Source organism: Phasianus colchicus, chromosome 5 (assembly GCF_987193195.1).
Source record: "Phasianus colchicus chromosome 5, bPhaCol1.hap1.1, whole genome shotgun sequence".
Lineage (NCBI taxonomy): Eukaryota > Metazoa > Chordata > Aves > Galliformes > Phasianidae > Phasianus > Phasianus colchicus.
In genome coordinates this window covers 37,950,126-37,974,563 of record NC_143440.1, presented here as the reverse complement: position 1 = coordinate 37,974,563, position 24,438 = coordinate 37,950,126, and the positions used below count along the sequence as shown (strand labels likewise).

The 24,438-nt window shown below is 35.5% G+C and overlaps 1 protein-coding gene across 7 annotated transcripts in view; it reads left to right on the top strand.

Annotated features, from left to right (window-relative positions):
* SLC25A21 (solute carrier family 25 member 21) overlaps positions 1–24,438 on the top strand; it is a 231,343-nt gene that overhangs the window by 120,079 nt on the left and 86,826 nt on the right. For 2 of the 7 annotated variants that reach the window (XM_031593833.2, XM_090141346.1), the window contains one exon: positions 11,616–11,664. The exons of the other annotated variants lie outside the window; for them this stretch is intronic. In XM_031593833.2, coding sequence (XP_031449693.1) covers positions 11,616–11,664 — 49 coding nt within the window. The remainder of the gene's footprint in view (positions 1–11,615; positions 11,665–24,438) is intronic. 7 annotated transcript variants of the gene reach the window in all.

Here is a 24,438-nt window from a genome sequence, read left to right as displayed (position 1 = left end):
ATACAGATATATTTGATTATTTCATCATTGTTTTTCCCACTAAAGAGGAAAAGTTTGTGTGAATTTAATCTTTGATATTAAAGATCAGAATAAATGAAGAAAATGTCATTTGAGATTAAAGTTATAGCAATTCGAATGAGGAAAAAACATTGTCTTATAATTGCTTTTATGTAATATTCATTAATAAACAACAGAAAGATCATGTAAGACGTTTTTCAGTAGCCATCTGGAATTAAGTTTTTACATTTGTATAGCAGTAGTATACCTATACTCCTGGATTCTATCCTAAGTACATTTTCACTGGACAGGGAAGATAGAACTTAAAGTGGTTTAGGTTCCCATGGAAGTTTTGTAAAGCGTTATCAGCCATGGAGTTGTTTCACAGCCAATTCAAAAAGTAGGAGTTGTTCAGTTTACATTCCAGTAATTAGTGGAGGATTTTGGGGAAAAGGGGGGGAAGTACAACTTACCCACTTCTTTCAACTGTCTTGATGTATCTTGATATGAACCACATCTTTTTTCATGATCAACAACAATAAAAAATAACCCAAAACATTCAAATACAGATTAGAAGAGAGAGATATTGCTGCAAAAACACTTTCTAAAACTAAGATGAATGCAGTTTGGTATGTTAGGGTGCAGCATTGTCAAATCCTAATTCTGAAAGTTTTGCTTTTTTTCATGATCAGTTGTCTCAATCTCTAGCTGGTCACCCAATACTAAGCTTACCCTAGATGAAAATTACCTATTTTTTTTGTGAAGTGTCATGTATTTTGCTGTACTGCATATGGGGTAGCATCACTGATTTGAAGGTTGTAGTTCAGAAGTAATGGATTACTGTTTATACTCTTTGTTCTTGGGTAGATTTTATTTAAGATTGAGATGTAATCATAGATCTTAAATTAATGATGGGAACAGAAAATATTCTTCTTTGATATTTCTGAAATGTTTCTGTTCACATCAGCACGAAAGTGAAGCTATTGAAATTTTGTGTAGGGAGTGAGGGCGAAAACTCACTCTGGGGTAGTTTCTCACTTTGTGACTAGTTGATTCACCTCAGAGTATATACTTCACACTATGATTTTTGCACTTCTAATTTTTCATAGCACTGTGGAGTTCAGCAGTTGTTTCAAAACAGCCTGCTTTAAAGTTCCTGTTTTCAGCTTGTTCCATAGCTAACCAGTATATTTTTGACAAAATTTGTATGTCTTTAACTACCTGGCATCTTTTTAGTCAGAAGAATGATTTATGTTCACTGATTCCAGAAAAAAATAAGGTTTTACTCTGCTTTATAATATTAATCTTTTAGGAACATTTCCTTCTTGCTATTAGATTTGTTGTTGGAAAAGCTTTAATTTGAACTTTCTTATACCTTGTGTACAGTGTCTTAAACTGAAATTTTTAGGTCAGACATGATACATTTTCAAGGTAACATAGAGTAGGGCATAGAAAATTACTGTTATCTATATTACACTTTTGGCATTGCTATACCCATTTCTATTTGCTTTCTTCAACCTGAACAGCAACTGGCACTGTCATTTTATTATTCGTGCATCTAGATACTTTGTTACGTGATTATACTGATGTTTCAAAACATAATGGAAAAAATCTACATCTCTTTAATAACTATTCAAATATTCTTAACTTCAGGAAGTATTAGGCAAAAATAAGCATGTTGATTTGATTTTTAAACTCAATTTTATTCTATTCTTGCAAATTTCTCCTTTAGTTATATGTGGAAGTAGTTTTGACTCCTGTCTTAAATCAAATCTCTTAAATGATAGGTGAAAGATGCATGCCTCTTGAATTAAGTGACAAATAATTGAAGTTTTCAGCTATATAGTTGGGGTCAGATACTAGAAAAGAAGGTTTGAAGAGTAAAGTTGAGGTGCAACAATAATCTCGTGGTTCCTAGTTTAGGAGAAAGTTCTTACTGCATCCCATTCAGAAGAATTTCTTCAAGAATATAGTTTTGCTTCTCATCACACCAGCATGCTGATTCCAGTATTGATACTATGGCAGGCTTTTTGACTGCTTGTGAACCTTCCCACTATGGCATTTGAAGGAGTCTACAAACAATTTAGCACATGATTAATTAAACTTTCCTAGGGAAGATTACAAGGTTTACATTTTTAAATAGAACGTATGGGTTACAAATTGCTTTTACATACACAGAAGGAGATCTGAGGATCTTTGAGGTCAGTTCCAAATCAAGCCTTTGGTTGATTGCCCTGTTTGTGGCAAGGGGTTGGAACTTGATGATCCTTGGGATCCCTTCCAACCCAAGTCATTCTATGATTCTACAGTTAAGTTAGCAGATTTGATTTGTTAATTCTTCTTATGACCGGACCTAATCCAAAATCCATCCACCTCAGTGTCTTTATATAATGCCTGTGCTGCATAGAGAGACTTCTAAGTAATGGGATCTATGTAAAAAGGGGCATGAGGGAGTGCAGATACGTGACTTTCTTCATAAATATCTCATAGCCTTTGTGTTATAATTATCTGTTGACATCATGAGAAGTGCTTTATTCAAAGCTTATGTATTCAAAAATACTTTTATTGAGGAACATAAAACCTTCACACTGAATTCGGTGTGAAGGTTATCGTATTCCTTTGAACATGTTCTTTAGCTTTCTAGCAATGAAGACAAAGCTGACCTTCTTGAAATGCATGTTAGTAGATCTGAACGTCTCTTAGCATCATTGCCAATTTCAATTATTGTAGCCCTTGTGGAGTATCCTGTGGAAGTGCAGCAGTTCTGTGTCAACAGAGAGGTGCTTGCTTGCTTTTCAGTTTTCTGTGGGATTCCTTGTCAGGTGATATTTATGCACTGCAATATTGAGTAATATACAAAGGAGCATAAATAAATAACTAAATCAAATTTCAAGAATCATTCAATTTTAACACTCCAAATACTGAGTAATTTGTAGCTTTGGCAAGTAAAACCAAAATCCTCAGGTGGCAGTGGTTCCATAGTAAGACCAAGGTTTTTTCAAAATCTTGTATTAAATATTTTAAATTTGTATTTTGTCGAAAGTCATGTAATAATACAATCCTCAAGAACAGGTCAGAAGCCCTATAGACTGTTGAATGTGGGACAAAGAGACCATAAAGAATCTGGTCAGATGTAGCTAATTAAAGGTAAATGAAGGACAGCTGCTTTTTATGTTTCTAGCACATCTTTGATCTGCTCTACCCCTCAGACCTCTGTGGACAAGGCAGTTAAATACAAACTAGGAGGCCTATTTTAAAGACATTAAAACCCTCCGGGGCAATCGAGTGACAGTCCAAGCAGCCATAAGCTGCTTGCTTTATTCATTAGAGAACTTTAAATGTGTCAAGAAATAGAATAATGTTCATGCTCTTAGATCAGCATTAGCAATGAAGATTACAACAGCTTTGGGACATATGAATGGGCAAACTTCTTATGAAAACAAGTTTATTGAGCAGCATTTTACTATAACAGCAAAGAAAATACAGGTTACACATTTTCATTGTGGGAATATTGATTCAATATGCACTGAAAATCTAAGGCTGTGGTGACACGAACATAGAATAACCCAGTGCTGACCTCAGTGGGTCTCTTCGGTTGTGTTTCAAAAAAACTTCCTTTTCAGACACAAGTGATGGAAAGAATGTGTCATCTGTGAGTGACATAATAGTATGTAATGCTTGCCAAAGTACTTATGGAGAATTTACTCGAAATATAGACTTTCACTTGTGTCTAGAGACCCAGACACTTAAGTTTGTAAATTGCAAGTGTTTATTTTATAAGATGAAGCTTTAATGACAATACAAAATCAGTAAAAGATGTACAAAGATTAAATAAAGAAAAAAATAGCAGTTATATGAGCAACTCTATTGCTAATCATTTCAGAAAAAGTGATTTTGTCCAGAATTATTTGTGAGTCTAATATTTTTTTCTTTTTTGAGAATTGGAATAGAAGAGGAAATTAAGATGAAGCAAATTTTTTGCAACATTCTAAATGGTGAATTCTGGAGATGCATGTCATATTACCTCACTAATTTTTAAGAAATCAGAGAAAATATTTTATAGTTTCAGTTTCTTATTTTGATATCTATTCATTTCTTTTGCGGGACCACAATAATTTATACCACCTAAGGATGCAGTATGTTTCTGAGCTTTTCCTGTGTGCTCTGTTGTGTTTTTCTCAATTATCATTTATGCCAGAACCTAAAGATTGCTGATGTTTGCATAATCAAATTTTCCGTAGTATTCAACCTTACTTAGTCAGCTTTGTTCATTTAAAATCAAATAAAATTGTGAGGAATCTGGAATATAAAATATGGTTATGTCTATTGTCTCTTTGAGTATGCCATAAATGCAAATCTTATAGGTCTTACTATATAGAGAGTAATTGATTTACATGGCATTTTACTCAGAAAGGCTCTGTGAGTAGTGCAGTAGGAACTGCTTGCTTATGAAAGTGCAGTGCTACCAGAATCTGGAAGAACTTGTCTTCCAAAGAGATGGAGATGAAGTTAAAGATCATCTTTGAGTAGGCACTGATTTTCTTAGATGTTTTGGCATTTTCTCCTAGCCTTATTATAAAGGCATTTAACTATACATAAAACTAACTTAATCCTCCAAATTTTTGTAGATGTGTTTAAAGGCAATTATATAGGTACTACTTTATTTCTTCATACTCATACATGTGAAGTTAATCAAGCTGGTACATCTATGAACTGAGTATTTATCCATTTTTAAATGAGCAATAAAAATTTCAAATGAAACTGGAAGATTACCTTTGTTTTTTAAAGAGAAAACAGTATTAAAATGAGCACTGACCAGTTAATTTGAAGCACATCTCAAGATTCACTGAGCTCTATTCTAGGCAACAGCGAGTATAAATACGTGGGTATTGCTGGCAGCTTGAGCATAATACACTGATTTAGCTGATAGTGCCAAAAACATTGTGAAAAGCAAACAATGAATAAATTTATGCTAAATTTAGAGTACTTTGCCATGCATACTTTCAACATTATAGCTAGATTTCTTTTTCCACCAGAGCGAAGAAATATATTGGTAATTATTGCAGAATTCTGATCAATGTAAGACAGATGCAGACTGGGGATCTGGTTAAATTACACCTATTTTATTTACAGTTGATTTACATTTATCAGCTTAGCTGTGTGTTAGATTGAAAAAGATGAAAAGCATGTTCTGTGTTAGAATGGCTGTGAAAGAGAAATACAATAGCTTGATAGGACCATTTATCTTCAATTTAGAGATACTATAAAGATAAGTCAAATTGAAATGAGATGAAATAAATAATCTCAGGGATGGTTGGGTTTTTTTGTTTGTTTTTTTAAGGCAACACTTATTTTTTCTTTTTTCCCCACAAATTGTCAGTAATGTGAAGAAAAAGATTAAGATCTTCACTATACATTTCATATTCATATACACACTGACTAATTACTAGAACAACCTCTTGCTACTTATATATGCATGAGACATCACAAGGTGAAATTTGCCATTTCAGAGGCTGTAAGTGCAGATAAATGTTTATGAATTTGTGCCCAGGTATAGTGAAAGCTTAGTTCTGAGTATATTAATTTGTGCTATTGCCATTTCAGAAGATCCATGCTGTTTTCTGTCATTATTCACATAAATGCTGTAACGCAGTTTTTCAAGCTCAGCAAAAATAATAGAATATAATTACTATTCTCTTTTATTTGCAACAAAACTGAACAAGCAGTTCAATATCTGGTAATAGTAATGAATTTTATGCTTTCTTTACCTGGGCACGGACCAGTGAAAATCATGCTGATTCTACCTGAGTATTGTCAGTGCCTGTCAGTGTTGAGCAGTTTAAACTGTCTGTTGTGAGTACCAATATGACCACAGCTCTGGATTAGGATTTCAGAATTGGAGACAGCTGTAAATCCACAGCTGAGCAGCAGCCAGTCCAGAGGACCAAAAAAAACCAAACTTCCCGCTTAGCTTCCTCACATCTAAGATGCAATTCTCCATTAAGTAACTTTTCCTTGAAACTCTGAAGATTAAAATGCTAGTTTACTGCACAACCAAAGAGCCCTTGCTAATTCAACAGAGGCTGAATTGCTTTTGTGAAGAGCGCTCTGAGAACTCCCTATAAACAGACTCTCACCGTTTTCAGCAGAGGTGCTGTGGACCAAATATCAAAAGCTTCTGTCTGCGGCTGAAGTCCTCTGCTTTTCTGAAAGCTGAACACTCTACTGCTCCCCAGGTTTCAGATAGCAGTGCTGCACTGGCAGGCTGCCTCTGTTAAGGAACAAGATGTTGAGCAGGACCCAGCTCATCATGTAGGCATGCAAAAGCCACCTTTTAAGAAGAGCTAGGTAATGATGGCAAACCAGGAGCTCCTGTTGAGAGTATCATCAGCGGCTAACACATATTTAAACATAGGCATCATTGTCTCTGCCAAGAGAAAAATCATATTCAACATCTTGTTTAATTAACATGTTTCTATATTTCTAGCATATTTTCTCAGTGTAGACAAGATCTCTAGGGAAGAATGACTCATGAATGCTGCGTTGCCATTATGGAGTTTTTTTGAGTTAAGGATCCATTTCTCCCTATTTTCTAATGTGAGCATTGATTTGGCTCATTACTTAGTCATTAATTAATGATTTTTGAGAAGCTCCAGGGTATTGTTAGTTAATCTTATACCAAACTGCTAAATAGAATCCTGGGCAAAAGTTAAAACATGCATCACTTTCTTTAGTAACAACTAATGTGTAGATCTTTTTCAGCATATCGCATACTGACTGCTGAAAAGATTTTCTTGTTGAACTACTTAACTCTTACTTTAAATGGGAAGGGCACAATATGTGACCATCTCCCTGGGAAAGGAGTAGAGTGATATATGTATTATGGTGAATCTAGAGTTTTGTTGGGTTTTCTTATGACTCAGATTTACGCTTACAGATCAGGTAAAAGCATTATGTGTCTATGAAAATACAGCAGAACAGCAGGCTAACAAAAATTAGATTGAATGGAATTGACTGCAGGGATGCAGGTTTTTTTTTTTTTTTTACAGTTACTGGTTATTCTTCTAACAATACCATCGTAATCAGGAAGTGCTTCCACTTCATATTGTCAAACCGTTTTAGCTAACAGACAAACGTAAGAATATGTCATTGTTTTTATTAGGATACAAAGAGCAACATAAGATTTTGTCTGTCAGACATATATTCTCAGAAGGAAATGCATAGTATACATAAAATATTTATCATCGTTTCTTACCTTGTAACTATGTCTATGTAAAAGCCAAAATAAATACAGACTGTTCCAACTATACAATGCACAGCGCCTAAAGTGTTTATTGCCACATTTTCTATGACCAGTCTCCTTTCTGTTGTGGTTCTCCAGTGACTGTGTTATTCCAGGGAAATGAGTAACACAAGGGTAGGAGGGTGCATAATGACTTCTGAGCAGTAGGGGGTTGTCTGAACTAACACACATGGATCATGCTCTGCATCTCCTCAGTCTGTACTGGAACACCCTTTCAGGGTGCATTTTGCAGAAAACGTATAGAAGGTCAGCTACTCAGATTTCTATGGAAGACAGGGAAGTGTGTGTATCACAGACACAGGACAAGTCAGTTCATAGGTTCTAAGGAGAGCTGAAAGCAAGGATTTGTCCACTTTGACCAAAACCATAATGATTCTATTCTTATCTGTGCTATTAAGCAAGTATTGTTAGCTACATCTCATTCTTTTTTTCCTATTCAGTGAACGTGCAAGACATGGAATCATTCTTGTTTTGAGGAGTCATAGCATTTTCTGGAAATATTATATGTTCATTGGTACAAGATTTGTGTGTATGATGGAACAGTGGAACGAAGAGCAAAGGAACTTAAAATACCTACCACTCACTGAAATGTTTACTTTGAAGAGAAGACTGCCAATTTGATATTTTAAGTGTGACTCTTGTCGAGGGAAATGTAACGTAATCCATTATGGAAAACAGTTTAAAAACAGGCAGTATTAGCTGGAAAATGTTCTACCTAGGAGAGTTGCTTCGGTGTCAATATTCTCTGACATTTTCTCTCTCTGCAGCCTTAGCTAATCAGCATCATGGTTTACATAATAGAACTGTGGACTTCCCTCCTGGTTGTTGATTTTCCACTTGAGTACATTCAAAATGTTGTCAATGATGACAGCTGGTTATTTCTTCTACACACAGATTTTTATTGTCTTTTTTTATTGTTAGTATCCAGTTTTCACAAAGAACGTTTTCCCACCCAGAAGACAACAAAGGTTGAATTGCTCCAGTTATTGTTCTTTCCTATGTTTCCTTTGGGCTCTTGTTCAGTTTGTTGGATCTGAGTTGCTTTAAACATAATTAGACCATTATAAATCACTCTGAATTAGTTCACTTGTGACATCACCAAGGAGACCCAATGGGACTATTAGAACATGTTTTTGGACAATCTATCTGTGTAGCTATGTTGACTACTTTATCACGAAAATAAAGTTGGTAAACAGTAGTCTTTTCAGTATGACAAATTAAAATATATTGCACCATACCTATTTAACTAATTAGATTTTCATAGTGCTAATAGAATTTGCCACAAACCTGATGAACATTAGCTGAAGAAAGAGCAATATATTTTATTTTATTAGGCACATCTCAGAGTGCTTGTAATTTAGTAAGGCCACCACACTTTCTGGGCAGGCTATCAAGTAGGATGTTGTAATGATCTGCATGACTACTATAGTAGATGGAAAAATGTAGCTTGTGTTTGTAGCTGTTCCATTAACATCTTGCACAGTGTGCACTCCTTTTGTGCTCTTCAGAGAATCTTGTAATAATCTCAAGTAATTATACATTGTTTAAAACCTAGTATGTAATAAATGATGATACAAAAGAAGGACTGAGAAAAACAGATAACCAATAGAATCCTGAAGTTATCAAAACAGATCTCTTGCCAAAAACCTTGGAATTCATCTGATTCAGTTGCTGGAAGAATGCCTGAATTAAAAATTATTCTATGAGGACCAAGAAAACAGAGCCAAATTCTGGCACTATACACTTTTCTCCCAAAATGGACATTAATGCTACAAAAACAGAATAGGGTGAACAGCCCCTGGCCCCATGCTTGCCCTCCTACTGTTGTTTGTGTCTGCCAAAACAAGACAGAAGAGAAGATCTAACATTTGAGAGGTGTGAGAAGTTAGAAAAGGAGGGTCGTTAGAAAAGAAAAAGCTCATAGGCAGTGCCAGCACTGAAACACTTGTCTGTAGCTCTATTTGTAAAGCACCTGTTGGCAGCTGTGGAGTAGTTTATAGGTTTGGGGACAGAATGAGGACAGAAAACTTACAGACCGTGTTCACTTACGTGACATGTGATTTGTTCTTGTTTTAATAAAATATAACTCATTCCTGGGCAATAATTATGGCAATAAATATATCTGTTCAGAAATAAAATCTACACCTCTAACTTTCTAGAAAAAAAAATATTAAAAATATTAAATCACATAATTTTGAATGAATTTCATTAATATTAATATTTATATTAGTTTGATGGCTGATGCCATGTATGTTATCTTCCTTTTTTGCAAAAATTAAATGTTGAGTAGGGTGAAAAGAAAATATGGTAAAATAATAGTCAAATATTACTTTGATAGTTTCATTCAAACACAGCAAGAAGAGGCTGGGTGTAAGGGGTTATCTGGCCAGTTTTATGTTTTGCAAGCATTGTACATTACAGTGTAATTGTAGAAAAGTGGGAAAAATTGTAACTTCCAGTAGATATTTTGTGCAAGTAATTCAATTTAGATATTTTAAGATCTTTGCAAACTTTCATGTAAACTCCTGTTCAAATGCATCTGGTTAAGATTTTAGTATTACAGCATGTACCCTCCTGTTACTAACTTGAAAAACTAATTGTGTAGTCATGTGCAAAAATCTTTGCAGTTTTTTGATGCTTAGAGTATTCTTTCTTAAGATAAATATATAATTATTATGAATAATGTATTCAGTATGTATGGTATGCTAAGCAGAAAACTGATTTTTAAATATAGATATTTATTATAAGTTGAGCTAAAAGCTCTTGCCTTTATTGGCTAACTTTCCTTTGATTATAATGAGAATTTTCACTCCACCAATGCTTTGTTTCAGTGATGGGCTAACTTTTTTCATAAACTTAAAAAAAAAAAAAAAGGCTGAGAGGATTGGGATTGTTCAGCCTAGAGAAGAGAAGGCTCTAGAGAAATCTTATAGTGGCCTTCTCATCTTTAAAGAGAGTCCACAAGAAAGATTATTTATCAAGGTGTGTAAAGCTTAGACAAAGATTAGTGGGTTAAAGCTAAAAGAGGACACATTTAGATTAGATGTTAGAAAGAAATTCTTTACTCAGAGGATGGTGAGGCACTGGCAGGAGCTGCCCAGATAAGCTGTGGATGCCCCATCCCCAGTGGCATTCAAGGCCAGGCTGAATGGGGCTCTGGGCAGCCTGAGCTGGTGGCAGGCAGCCCTGCCCACAGCAAGGGAGATGGAACTAGATGATCTTTAAGGTCCCTTCCAACCTCAGGCATTCTGATTCTTTGATTCTGGAATGTAGTATCCTTGATGCACAGATGTAAATTTGCTCAGTAATTATAAATCCTTAAACATTTATATAGTTGTTTTTTGTCATTTCTGAGTATTGAGATCTCAAAAATGTACTTTTACTGTTATACAGAAAAATACATGTTCTTATATGCTTGCTGTTTGACACGGGAGTGGTATATAAAATGATCAGAGAAATACACCGGTGTAGAAAACATGAGAAAATCTATAGAAAATCTGGAGCTCTCTGAAATAATAAAAGGCAACATATGCCATGGATCAGGGGCAATAAGTGGGTGGTAAAGGTCTGGGCTTTTCATGAGGTGGCAGCTGAGTGGAAAACAGTAATGGAACCAGCTTTGAAGCCAGTGGTTTCAAGTGCATTAGGGATTTTCCAGATCTCTTCTTTTGCCAGAATTTTCCCTGTGCCATCCACACCCTCCACTCTTGGACACGGAAAGTCCCCAGCATGTGAATTTAAGTGTTTTTGATGGCTGGTGGAACAGGAAGGGGGAACACATGGACAGCATTCAGCATTAGCTGAGGAACAGGACATGATGAAGAGCCAATAAGGCCTCAGCTCAAATACCATCTCAAGAATGGCTGGTCATTTTAATACCAGGTTCATCAGAGCCGCCAACACTGTCTTTCTTAATGGCAGTACCTCTAAGGATTAGTCACATATGACAAAGAAGCTTGTGCTAACCTGAACTCCTTCTTTCACTACTTTCTGCGAGAATTAATGTATTTGTTTATGATGGCAGCCAAATATTTCTGGTGATCTTAAGGCAGAGAACTGAGCAGAAATGATGAATAAAGTGATCCCATAGCTAATATGTGCTAGTTTTTCCTCTCTGCAGCAAACAACTATCACTTAGTTTAGTGTCTAAAATCCTCAAAGAAGAGTATGTTGAATATATGAGGTATTTAAGTACTGTAACATTAAGGATACCTTTAGGTTTTCACTTTTCAAAGTTCAAGAACTACCTAAGTTAATGAAAATGAAATTGGTTTGTACAAATGCTTATTAGGCCTTTTTTATTATTATTTTATAGGTCTTGTAGAAATTTGCCTGATGCATCCCCTTGATGTAGTGAAAACAAGGTAAGATTCTGCTCGGACAGGTTTTGTTGACACTGGAAGATATCCAGTTTAGGAGCTGTCAGAAAATAAAAAGCTAGAACTTCTCCAAGATAACTTCTGTCTTTAATGGCATTTGTATTTACTTACCTATATCTACAGCATTTGACAGTTGGAATTTGAATAGCATAACACATTTCTGGTTAGAGGTCACCTAAAGGTGATAAATATATTTTATGACATGTATTTTGAGGTTGTAATGAAATCCTCCTGTATGAAGATGGCTACAATTAAATTTGCTTCCGATATATATTATCTGCAGTAATTTCTTTTTATATAAGTGGGAAATAACACATTGCCTCCAAAGTAATTGTCAGAGATCTCTGAGACCTGACACAAATGATAAAAATGTTGAAATGGGGTGTTTCATGTTTGCTCTGTAAGCTAAGTAACTTCATGCTTTTACCTTTTGCCATTATTTTCTTTTCTGACTACTCATTTATGTGAGTATAAATGATGAAGTGACCTGGAAAATTTGGTTATACATTTTTTTTCAATGTAATTTTTGAGAGGGAAGAATAATAGTTGTGTTCCTAGTTTTTTAAATATATTTTTCCTTTTCCTTTTTCAGTTTGCATACTGATTCTTAAGTGAGTGTTACTATATATGAAAGGCAAACTAGACTGCAGAAGTATACAACAAAGAGGAGAAAAAATGTCACTCCATGCATACTTCATGCAATACCTATACTTACTATATAGGTACCTCTGTGTAGTTTTCACTCATCTAAGTAAAACAGCTTCACTGGAAGTTGAATCAAACCTCTACAAATGAAGAGAACAGTTGTGTTGACTGGAATATGTTTGAAGCTGTCACTGAAGACTTGAGTCATCACTGAGTCCGGTTTGTTAGTCAGCATATTGCTACAGATGTATTTTAGGTTCTTCTGAGGTTTACCTTAGGCTTTGAGATACTTTTCTGTAGCTTGCTTTTTGCGGGAGACCCTCTGTGGTCATTGCTCCAAACAAGAGAACAGCAGTGCAGGCTGCATCCACATCAGTTGCTGACTGGGTGCAGGAGGTGCTCATCAGTGCTCGGAGTTTGCTCAGGAAATTCTTAATCAGGAATAATTTGATTACTCAATAGAGACAGTACACCTAGTAGTTTCAGCTGGGTCCTTTGTAACCCTTCAAGTACGCTGAGACTTTGCAATTACAACAAAATTTACATAGCAAGACAGAAATTAAAGTACAAGCAAAAGAGATACAAGACCAAACGTAAAAGAACAAAAATTTTTATTGCTATTCTATTTCTCTTGTAGTCCTTGTGATTGTACTTTAGTGGCATCATTTTGGCAGACTGTGCTGTAAGAATTCTTAAACTCCCTGGATGAATTATTTCTTCATGTCTTCCTCTTTATACTAAACTAGGTGTTGTATGTCCTTCAGTATAAATGCACCATCAGTATTTTTCTTCTCATGTCTTTGCTGCCCTTGAGATTGTCATCCAATCCATCCATTTTTATTCTAGATTTTACATTTTTATGTGTCATACTGTTAAAAGAGATCATATCTGAGATCTAGAAATGGATAGCATTCAAGAATGCAAGAGGATGTTTGTGAAGCTTTATCAACATTAAAAAAAACCACAAAAATTAGGAGCCTTTTTTAATGTGAAATCTGAGTCAACGAACAATGAAATTAAAAAAGAAGAAAGAGTAAAAGAACAATAGGTGTGTGGGAGAAAGCAGATTACAGTTCAGGGTGAAACGAGGGGCCTGAATCAAGTAAAAAAGCTGCTAAGCAATTTTTTCTCCCATTGTGTTAACTCTGCAGAAGTGAGCAGTACCTAAGCAATAGCTTGTCTTTGTTCTCTTGGTGCAGATGTATTTAAAGATATTACATGGATTTTGATAGTTCTGCTGAGTTTAGCATTTGTCAGTACTTGTAAATATTTACATCTTGAAAGCTAATGGTGAAACCAAGAATGGAATATTCTCTGATCTCAATAACCATTCCGTCCTATGTATATTGTGCCCTTTTCCTTCATTTTGTGATGGCTCAAAATTCTCAAAACTAGAGTAGCTTAATCATTTCATAAAGGTTCAAATGAAACATTGTTTTTAATTATTGACTTTGAATTTAGTATGTTTTGTAATACATTTTCACTTAATTCCTTACTTGCTTGTCTCTGAGCACTGCAGTGCACTCAGTCTTTTCCAACACTGTACTGATAGTCTGTCATTTCTTAATTACTTCCAGCTAATATACGTTGGGGTTTTTTCTTATGGCTAGGTGAAAGGATTTACAAAAGGGCCATTTGTTGCTTATTTTTTATGAAGTTTTGAGTTTCCTGCATTTTTCTATGAAGTGTTTGTTTGGTGGAAACTCCCGTGGCCTTTTCAAATTAGAAGAATCTTATGTGATCAAAGTTAGCGTTCTGAAGTGTAGGGAAGATGCCAGAGGCTCACTTCTAGTGGATTTGTGGCTCAGCATCAGAGCTTAGTTGTTATATTTATTTTGTGTATGCTTTTAATAAAAAATTGGAGAAAAGAAAATTCCTGTCAAAGGTTATTTTGAAACCCTGGAAAATAGTTTGGCTCTTCTGCGACAACATTTTGCAATATTTTTTGTGTTTAGTAATATTCTATTATTCTACAGTAACAATGCTAGAAGAATGCATATATATGGCGGAGAAAAGGGACATGCTTAATAGACTTTTTTTTTTTTTTTTGCTAAATGGAAATTTCAAAACAATTCTCTTCACTGCTGTAGCATCAAACATGACTAGTTTAAGAAATCCATATAAATTACCTGAGTAGAGAGTGCTAAAGTCATTACTTTAACCCAATGAAACTCAATTCTTCTTTGAAATAATGCTTTCTTCTCAAATAAAAAATACACTGGTATAGTTTATGATGATGCACTGCAAAATTTTGTGTTAGATTTGTATATATGTATATAACAGAGACTCTTTTTTTGGCCAGTTACCCTTATGATGAATTTATTCATCTGTGGATTATGTAAAGTACCTTATCTCTGTACCTGTCATCCTAAATATGAGTAAGTTATGCAGAATTTGGTAAGAGTTTATGTGTCTGTCTATGTATGAGCGGAGAGAACAGTAGCAAGGAAGATCTTCCTAGTACAGATGCAGCCAAAACATTGAAGGTTTGTTTTTTTTAATTAAGAAACTTAGAGGATCTACTGTACATCAGACTTACATCTGGATGATAAAATATATGCCAGATCATGATATGTAAGACAAAGCATTGTCTCACATATATTTATATTACATGTATATATTATATTAATATTATATTAATATTAAAATCAGTAGAGTGCTTTTCTACCTATAATTTATGCTTTGTGTCCTAATGACATACATTTTGGTTTAAGCAAATGTACAAAATTCAGAACTGAATAACCATTTATTGCTGAAAAAAATTTATTTTTGTGCAGCAGCTGGTGAGAGTGACTGCAGAGAAGAAGGGAGAGAGTTAAAGGGAGACGTCAGGCTAAAATTAATGCAGTTTGACTGGTCAGCCAGGCAAACCTGAATGATAACTGGAGAATGTCACGGTGATCTGTCAGGATATAGTTTATGCAGTCCCACAGCTTTGAATACCTTGCAGCTTTAAGAAAAATGTTTTTTATATTTTCCTGCTGTTGACATTTCCAGGAGCTAGCTAGCTTCCAAACTACCTCTGTACTGGCAGATAATTTTCCTTTTAATACATCTACATTTTAACACCTCTAATTTTGCAATATCACTCTTGGTTGTGTGCATTTTAGAACTTACAAAATCCATAGTCAAAAATAAGATGTTGGCTGATATCCTCAGATTTATAAATTGATTACACATGAATCCTCTTTTTCATTAATTATCATCAGTATTTTTTTATTTGAGTTTTAGTTATTCCACTATTCTTGAAAGCAACTTTCATAGTTGCTAGTATTCTTTAAAACTATAAAGCAATATCAAAATGGAAATACAAATTTTGGATGCAGCTTGGTATTCTGTAGTTATGAAAATGGAAACCATACTTTGTAACTATTTTTAATAGTTGCATCTATATGATAATTTAATAGAAAAAATGTGAAGAAATGTGATTAAGTGATTTGAAACAATAGGGAAAATTGACAAGTTGTCACAAAAAGCTTTCCAATGCACAATGCATGTAAGATTTTGTGTCTAAAAGTCCTGTGAGTAGGAAAATTGTTACATGAATTAGATTAATTATTTACTTCTTTTTCATTTTGACAGTAATTTGTCATCACTATTATTTTTGAGACAAATATGCAAAAAAAAAGAGATTGTTTCCATCATATTATATTAATAAAAATTTGTGCTCCAAATCTGTGCTGACTTTAGGAGCATTAACTCATATATCCCCTCCTATCTGGAGTATTAAGGGTTCCTAATTCCACATAATGTGGAATCAGAGAGTGGTAAACATTATCACAAACCAACTATCATCTAAAGGACTTGGAGACATTTAGTAACAAACTAGACTGAAGAGAACCATGAGGATAACTTTTGTTTAAACAAATTAATTCAGGAGGCAGTGTTTTAATGCTTCTCTGGTTAATTCACATAATGATAGGTCCAAATCCTTTTAATTTTGTTTTTGTTTTATTCTTTATTTAAACAGTCTCTTCTGTTTTCAGACTTGACTTTGTCTTCATGGGACACATTGGTCTCACATTGGGATGGATATGTGCAATTAGGGAAGCAACGCCCAAGAGAGAAATCTAAGAGGCGTCCTTTCAAAATCTCTGACTCTGGCTGTATTCTGCCTCTTCAGAATCTGGGAAAGATGTGGTACACGTTGCTTCTACTTTAATGCTTTTTTACATAGGTTAGTGTTAGATCAGGACCTTAATGTGAGCCGACTTTTAATCTCTTGTGTGATTCAGAATATCAGCATATAAAGGACAATAATTCACCCTAGAAAATTTTGAGGAAGTTTTCCTCCAGTCAAAAGCGAGATTTTATGGTTTGCTGTTCTTACTGCAACAGTCCAGACCAACATCGTGGATCTAAAGCCCCACATTTAGAAAAGAATTTGGGATCTAAGTCCAAATTTGAACTCTGCATTACAGACCCATTTCTAGTTAGCAACTGTTCTGCTGATTTCTGTGTGTGTTTATCCATTTTGTTCCTTTGTTCCAATTCTGTCATTTTGGTCTTATTAAAAATGTTCAGCTTACTACATATGTTTCCGATCTCATTCCATCTGTTGTTTTGCAAGAGCTACTTCCTTTATATCATTAATTCCTCTTTGATTTCTGGTCTCTTTTTGTTTAAGTGAGCAGTAGTGGAGCCTGTCCCTGAAAAAACATGATTTAAGGAAGAGTTCATTGTCCTTCTACAATGTTACCATTTCCAAATGATCATAAATCATTTGGTTTGCATAAGTTCATATTACTTCATGCAAAATGCTCTGGTTAGATTCATAATAATTTTAAGCAGAAAATAGTCTTCCTATCCTAGGAAAATTATGAGGATACTAAATGTTTCGGCATTCTGTTTTTGGGCCGAACTCCTGGAAGAATGCTAGAAAAACAATGAATTTTGGCCTTTTCTCTTTAACCAGGAAAATAGAATTCTGCTTTGAAAATGTTGAAAATAGATGTTAAGGGATATTTTTCTCTCCAAATATGTAGATATATAGATTTATTGAATCTGATTGTTTCCTGAGAAATTTTTCTTTCATCAGGAAGAAAATACTTAGTAAAAGTAATCCCTGACCAAATCAACTTACTGTCCTTATTTCAACCAAACGTCAAGGCTTTTCCCTGGGATTAGTTTTAGTTGATTTATCAGTAGCCTTCAGCACATTTATTCATTGGGCTTGTTGTAGCTGATACTGTTTTTGGCATTTGAATTTCAGCATTTAAATACTTTGAATATTTCTTTACAGATCCAAGTTTTATAGAATACAAACTTATCTCAAGTTTACAATCTTTTGGTTGTGGATGTGATCCAGAACTCAGTCATTTGCCCTTTGTTTTCCTTCTACATACAATCTGTTAGGAATTAATAAGGGCAAATGGGCTAATAAGCCCAGCTAGATACACTATTCCAATTTAAATCCTTCCCTGAATTAAAGAACAGTATTGATGTGCACTGTTAAACAGATGCTCTGATTTGCAGTGCTAGTCAAAGTGATTTCTGTTGTTCTATTTTTTGTATTTGTAGGCACACCATATGTATATTTTATATAGACTGCTGAGATCCTTCAGGATAAAAATAAACTGTATAAATACAGTTTCATCATCTCCTCGTGTGATACTGTGCCATTCGTGATCAAGCAGCAGTTTAATGGCATCCTTACTTCAAATCAATGTGGATTTCTGTAAAAAGTAACATGGAGTTTCTTGATTTTAGAATGAGCTTATCCCTGCTGTTAGAAACTGAATTTGTTAGTCATCAAAATAGACTGCCAGAGCTCTTTTCTCTAAAGCTTTTCCTTTATTTTCATTGAGTGTTCTGCCATTTACTCTGCCTTTTGAATTGTAGGTGCTTTTTTAAAAAACTGAAACAACTATTTCCAGTTTACAGAGCAGCAAGATGATACTACTCTTTAGGTTATGTGTTATCTGTGCCATTTCTCTGGATGTACAAAAACTATCCTATTTTTTAATTAACTTGGGTAACAATGTGGACCTTCCAACACCCACCTAATAAGCCATGTTTGTCATGCTCAAGAACAATAATCTCACTTGTAAAGAATCCTTTCCCTACTTCTAAGGTTATTAGAGGAACAAAATAAAATAAATGAAATTTTTGGATGCCTAATTAGCAATCTGGATGCTAGAGGTGTGCAGCTGGCCAGCGCCTTACTGTAGGAAGGAAGAGAAGTGGGTCCATTTGCTGGAAGTAAGTGCCAAAGCTGTCTCTGGAAGGGACAAGCAGTGATAGATATGGGATGAGATTCCTCAGAAGAGGAAGTAAATGAATATCTCCCACAGAAGGCAAATGAGAAAGAATGCCTGAGAAAAAGCCAGGGCTGATAAGAGGAAATGTCTGATGGTATATTGCATGTTTGCTTCTCAGTTCATTAGTTGTGGAAGATGTGTTTTTTGATTTCTGGAGGGAAGCTGGATCACAGCAGACTTGGAGTGGCCTTAGTGCTCTTCAAACTGTAGTCTGTATAACTGCTGGGGAGTTTTGCATGAGTGAATCTGTCCTTTTACACACCCCAAGCACAACTCTGTGTAGTAGAACACTTCACAGATGATTCCTTGTGCAGGTAACCTAAAGTACTGTCATATTAAAAGACATACTAAATATTATCTGTCTGGATAGTGTTTTGACTACGAATATTTGCCAAATGTAAAAATGCATTTGTGCTTTCACGATTTTATGCTTTTCATTCCGTTTCAGCTATTAATTAGAATAGTTAATTTCAGATCCCTTTATTGTATGTTTTGATTTTGTTCTAATGCCAAAGCATAATATTCTTTCTGTGTTTGGTCTTCCACTGCTTACCATGATCAGGTTCCGGATTGATGTGTGCAATTCCTGACAACTATGTAAGCAGAACTTATGAAATAGCAAAAAGCCTGAGAGTTTCACTTCTACGATCTACATAAATATGTATTTAAATCTTTTAAAAATAAATGTGTACTGACCCGCTTGGTTCTAGTGATATGATATCTTCCATAGTAGAAAAGATGAAGTTTCTTGATGTTTAAGATCTCTAGCACTGGAAAAAAGCTGCAGCTTATTAGCTGTGTCCTTGTGATGGAGTTGCAAGAGGGTGGGTGTGGGTTGCATTTTATGATTTCTTGGGCTGCACATTGTGCACTCCTTTTTTAAATCCAAGAAAGCTCTGAATTTTTTCCTCCCTTTTGTTGTTGCTGTTGTTGTTGTTGTTGTTGTTGTTTTAATACTTCCTTTCATAGCATAAGACTGCAGATAACACTTGCAGGCAGAGTAAGTGTGACAAAAGAGCTCCAGAACTGTAATGCCATGTCATGAATTATTGATAGGGTGTAATAATTACTTTCTCATAGCACTGTCTGATGGGGAGAGGAAGAGTATCTAGAACAAAATGCCCTCCAAATTACTCTCATCCTACAGTTGGTTGCTTCCCCAGTTAGAGCCTACCAAAGAAGTAAGACAGAGTATAGAGCTGCTTGGATTCTCTTTGTAGTATCTCAAGATTTATGCAGATGTGAGGAGAGAGACATGCATCAGAAACTGTGATGATGAATCATGTTCATGACTAAAAGTGAAATTCAATTTTAAATACTTTGGCTATGTGGGTGAGCTGAGGTCAGGCTAAGAGTTCTGGAACAATATATACATATTTATGCAGAAAATACCCTGTAGTATTATAGTATGTTTTGGTTTTCATTAAACGCAATAGATATGTTTATTTAGTTTATTTATTTAGATTCGCACAGCCTCAGAATATTCCATTTGATTTCTGTTAAAAAAAAAATCTAAATTGTCATAAGATATAGTAATGTACCTTCTTTGAGTTACGTAAATTACCTCACTGCCCACTTATGAATCTGGTTTATTCATTTTGAATGTGGAAGATACAGCTGCCTATTTATCTGTGTGTTTATGGCAATGAGGACTGCCACCAAATCTGCTAATTTCTCACCCAGAACTATACAGAAGGCAGCTTAGAATAGGCCAGTGGAATCAAGGCTTAAACTCGCAGCCAGTTTCCAAGCAAGATTTTACAGCTACGCTCATCCTATCTCTTCTTCCACTGCTGTGGCAGCACTCAGAAATGTGCATCCCAACCCATCCTGGCCTGCCCTCTCCTCTCCTCTCTCTTTTTTCCTCCTGTCCTGTTAAAGAACAGATCCCTGGCATGGAAATGGCTCCCAGGTAGTCTGGAATACTGGCTTTGTTTTGTTCTCCTGGTTTCTTGTGCCTGGTTCTGAGGCAGTTCCTGTTTATCCTCTCCTTGTCCTCTAAGGCAGGACAAGAGGGGAGCTTTCTGTTCCTGTTCAGAGATCCCAACCACTGTTGGCTCCCTGGCTGCAAACCACAGCTGGTGTCCTGTCTATTTTAGGGTGTGCCAGGTGACAAGTGCCCTTTAATTCCCTATGGGGACTCCTTCATAGCCTACCAGCTCTCAGAACCAGAAAGGATTTTCTAATGTTCATATGTTTTTGTAATGCAATTTGATCCCTAACAACAACCAATACCCCTTTACTGTACATTGCTCCTCTTTTCCTTTCTTTATGTTTCCCTTTAGACATGCCCGCATTTTCTTTTCCGAAGTCTAAATTAGGGTAGATAATCAAATAAACTCTTTACATAATCTTCCATCTGCATCAATCCTGTATTTAAAATATAATGAGTCAAGTGAAACCATGAGGGAGAGAGTGGAATGAGAACAGGAACAGAAAGCAGAAAGTGGAGGGCTTGGAGGTGATAAAGTACATGGGATTCTATTTACAAGAAAAATATATGCTGAAAATAAGTATTTAAAATGGGAATTGGGGAGTGGAAATGACCAGATGTTAGCACAGTTTAAATAGTAGTCTGGAGACAAAGAAATGGGATAGTTTTAAATATGCATGCATTTTTAAATGATATTTAAAATAAGGTTTAAGCAGCTGGGAAAGGTTAGGCTACAAGTTGGAGACATCCATGGTATACATCAGATTATTTTAAAACAATATAACAAATCAGTTGGGGTAGTTATTAGCAGATGTTAATGATTTATCCATGGTACAAAAAGTTAAGATCGCATTCAGGGTAGAACATGGTCATGCCTGATTTCAAAAATTTTGCATTAGACAACTGTCATGCCTGATTTCTAACCATGGATGGAACAAACCTAAAATAAAAGAAGCAAAGAATTACTTTGTATTTTAAAAAATAGTTATGTTTACTGCTATTATTATTTAGTCATGAATTAGACTGAGCGGGAGGTAACTGAAGTATGGAAAACCCCCATTTAACATCTTCACTTATAATAAGCTTAAAAGCAATTTTCTGCCTCTTCATGTTTCATTTTTACTTACTTGTATTTGCACTAGCTTTTAGAGAATATGGATACAAGAGAATAGAAGTGTGTGTGTGTTGGAAGCACAGTGTAACTGTAGCAGTGCCAACAATTCTGTCAGAGAAGTTGGCCATTAATACTGTATTTAAGTATGTCCTTAAAATAACTGCATTAGGCTGATATGTGCCAAATGAATCTATAAATAAATAAAAAGAGAGATAATATCTTTATGAACTGTGCTTTTTGTATGTTTTTACAAGCAGATGCATCAGTGTATATTCTGGGTCTGTAGGGGATTTTGAGAAAAAAGTCTCGATGTTGAGTAGGATGGAAGGAAAATACCATCTCCAAAATAATCTTGGCACAAAAGAGCTGTCGTTTGAATTTATTTCTCAGGAGGAAAAAGAAAAGGAGGGGGGGGGGGAGGAGGTGGAGGGGAATAAGGAAATATTTTCAAGGTCTTAACTGCTATGAAGCTGTAGTGATTCGATGATTCCTTGGCGAGAAGACAGAAGGTCAGACTGTACTTTTACAGCCGGAGTCACACACAGGGCAGAGCACAGCGCCAGCAGCTGGGCCTCAGTGTCTGTGGCCTGGCTGGTCCCTGGTCCCTGACAGGTAGTGGCACACTGCTGATCTGCAGCAGTGTTAACTGCTGATAATTGCAAAAGGTTCTGCCATCCCTTCACCTTTATCTATTCCCATGCATTTGAAACAGTGACAAAAGAATATACAACAATCCCATGTACTGGCTGCCATGTGCATGTCTGCAATGGAGTGCTTAGAAAGTGCTGTAGGTGCCCATGTGTATGATGTGCTTCAATGTCTGTAACTATGATAAGGCAGGTGGACTTGTTAGTCGTACATGTGGTACCATCCATCTAGCATCTGTCCAGATTTTAACTTTATCTGCAGCAACTTTGATCGTGTTGGTTTCTCCCAGAATGCAAGTTGGATGCTTCTTTCTTTAGCACATCAGTGAGCTGAATCAGCTCAACTTAGGAGTCAGACATGTGGCAGAGACAGTTTAAGGGAGGAAAAGGATGAGAAAAGTGCCTCTAGGATGGGAAAAGTGCCTGCAGAGAGTAGAAAGTCTTCCTAACAGCCACCTCTACTGCCTCATGACAGTTTCCCTGAGTAAGTCAGCCACAAACTGGAAAGCTTCGATTTAATGGTTCTGAAATTGCTAAAGTGAAATACAAATTAGGAAAGCAAAAAAAAAGTAGAAAAGTTTTTTTGGATATTTTTTTTGTACCTGGAAAGAACTGAGGAAGGGCATATTTCATTTGAAAATGTTATTTCACAAAGGTTAAAGCTCAATCATTTTAGAATTGTGTTTTTCCCCTTGACACTGAGGCTGCCATGCATTGACAGCTCAGTGGAAGATCAATCAATTAATCACCTTTTTTCTTTCTTTTTTTGCTAGCTTTGTTTTCTGAAATGGTTCTTGCATAACAGGCAATACCAGGGCAGAAAAGGGAGCAAACCATACAGATTGTCAGCGGCAATCACCAAACTGCATGCTAATGGTATGCATGAAACACATGCATGTGTACTCTACTGTTATAGTGTAATATTGCATCTAATCTGGTGAAAGGGTGATCTGTTGAACAAGTCAGTCCTACTCATGGATGGGGAACCATGAGCTGCCTACCTCCCTTCACTTCTGTATGTAGTACATCCTTACTGTTTCCCTTAATCAGACCTAGAAAATGCAAAACTTCAGGAAAAATTGATTCAGCTTACTGAGGTGTTAGAAAATTAATCCATAAAAAATGCATGCAGCCACTAGATAACCATGAGATCAGCTCAGTTGAGATGCAAAACTGCATCTTAATCAGAGATGTCTACGCATTTGTTTTGTACATTTCCAAGTTAAATAAGAACTTTATTTTCATTGCCATTTTTTTTCTGTTTTCTGTGAACACATAATGTTGCATCTTCCCTCAGAATACAGAACTCAAGGTGAAAGCAACTGTTGTTCCTCCTAAGGCATAATTTGAGTTTCACTACAAGAGGAATAAAAATAAGGCATGAATGTTAGATAGATAAAAGACTTTCCTAATTTAGTCCCTGGAAGGTGAATTTTTAAATGCATCATTTTCCTTCTCATATATTTTCTCCTTATTCTTTTTTCTTTTTCTGAATTTTTATTGTCTGAGCAATTTGACATACCTAAGAACTGAAACAGCTGACAATTCTGTTCTTATGCAGATCATGTCCCATAGCGCTATAGTATACACCTCATGAAATTGAGGAATATACTGAAATTTAGTATTCAGTTTCATTAGATGAGAAATGCCAAATTTACAGTTGATTGTTGCTAAAGAACAGGGCACATTTTTCCTCCCGTGTCAGCAACGCTCCTTGTGCAAGCTGTAGACCTTATTGTAGTTTCTCCTGGAGCTGTGCAACACACCATGATAGGAGAAGACAAACTTAATGGAAACTGTACTGTTTTTTGATGAATTTCTTATTGAATCAGCTTATTATAGAAGTGTTTAGTGAGTACTAAAATTACCACAGAGGAAGGAGCGGGACCACACAGGAAAAAGAGAGAAGGAGCTGAGGGTGAAATCTCCCTCTTTTTTCTTGTTGTTTTCCTTAAGTGAATTCTTAGATAGTTAAACTGTTTATGGAACAGCTTAAGTGAGAGGCTTGAAACCTTTTAAATCGAGAGTAAATTCCTGTTCTTCAGAGTTCTTATTTATCATTTTGGAATACTTAAATCCTATATCTAAATAGTTTGCCAAATCTGAACGAATAAAAATTCTTGAAGTTGCCTGTTAATAAAATTGCACAATTCTACAATA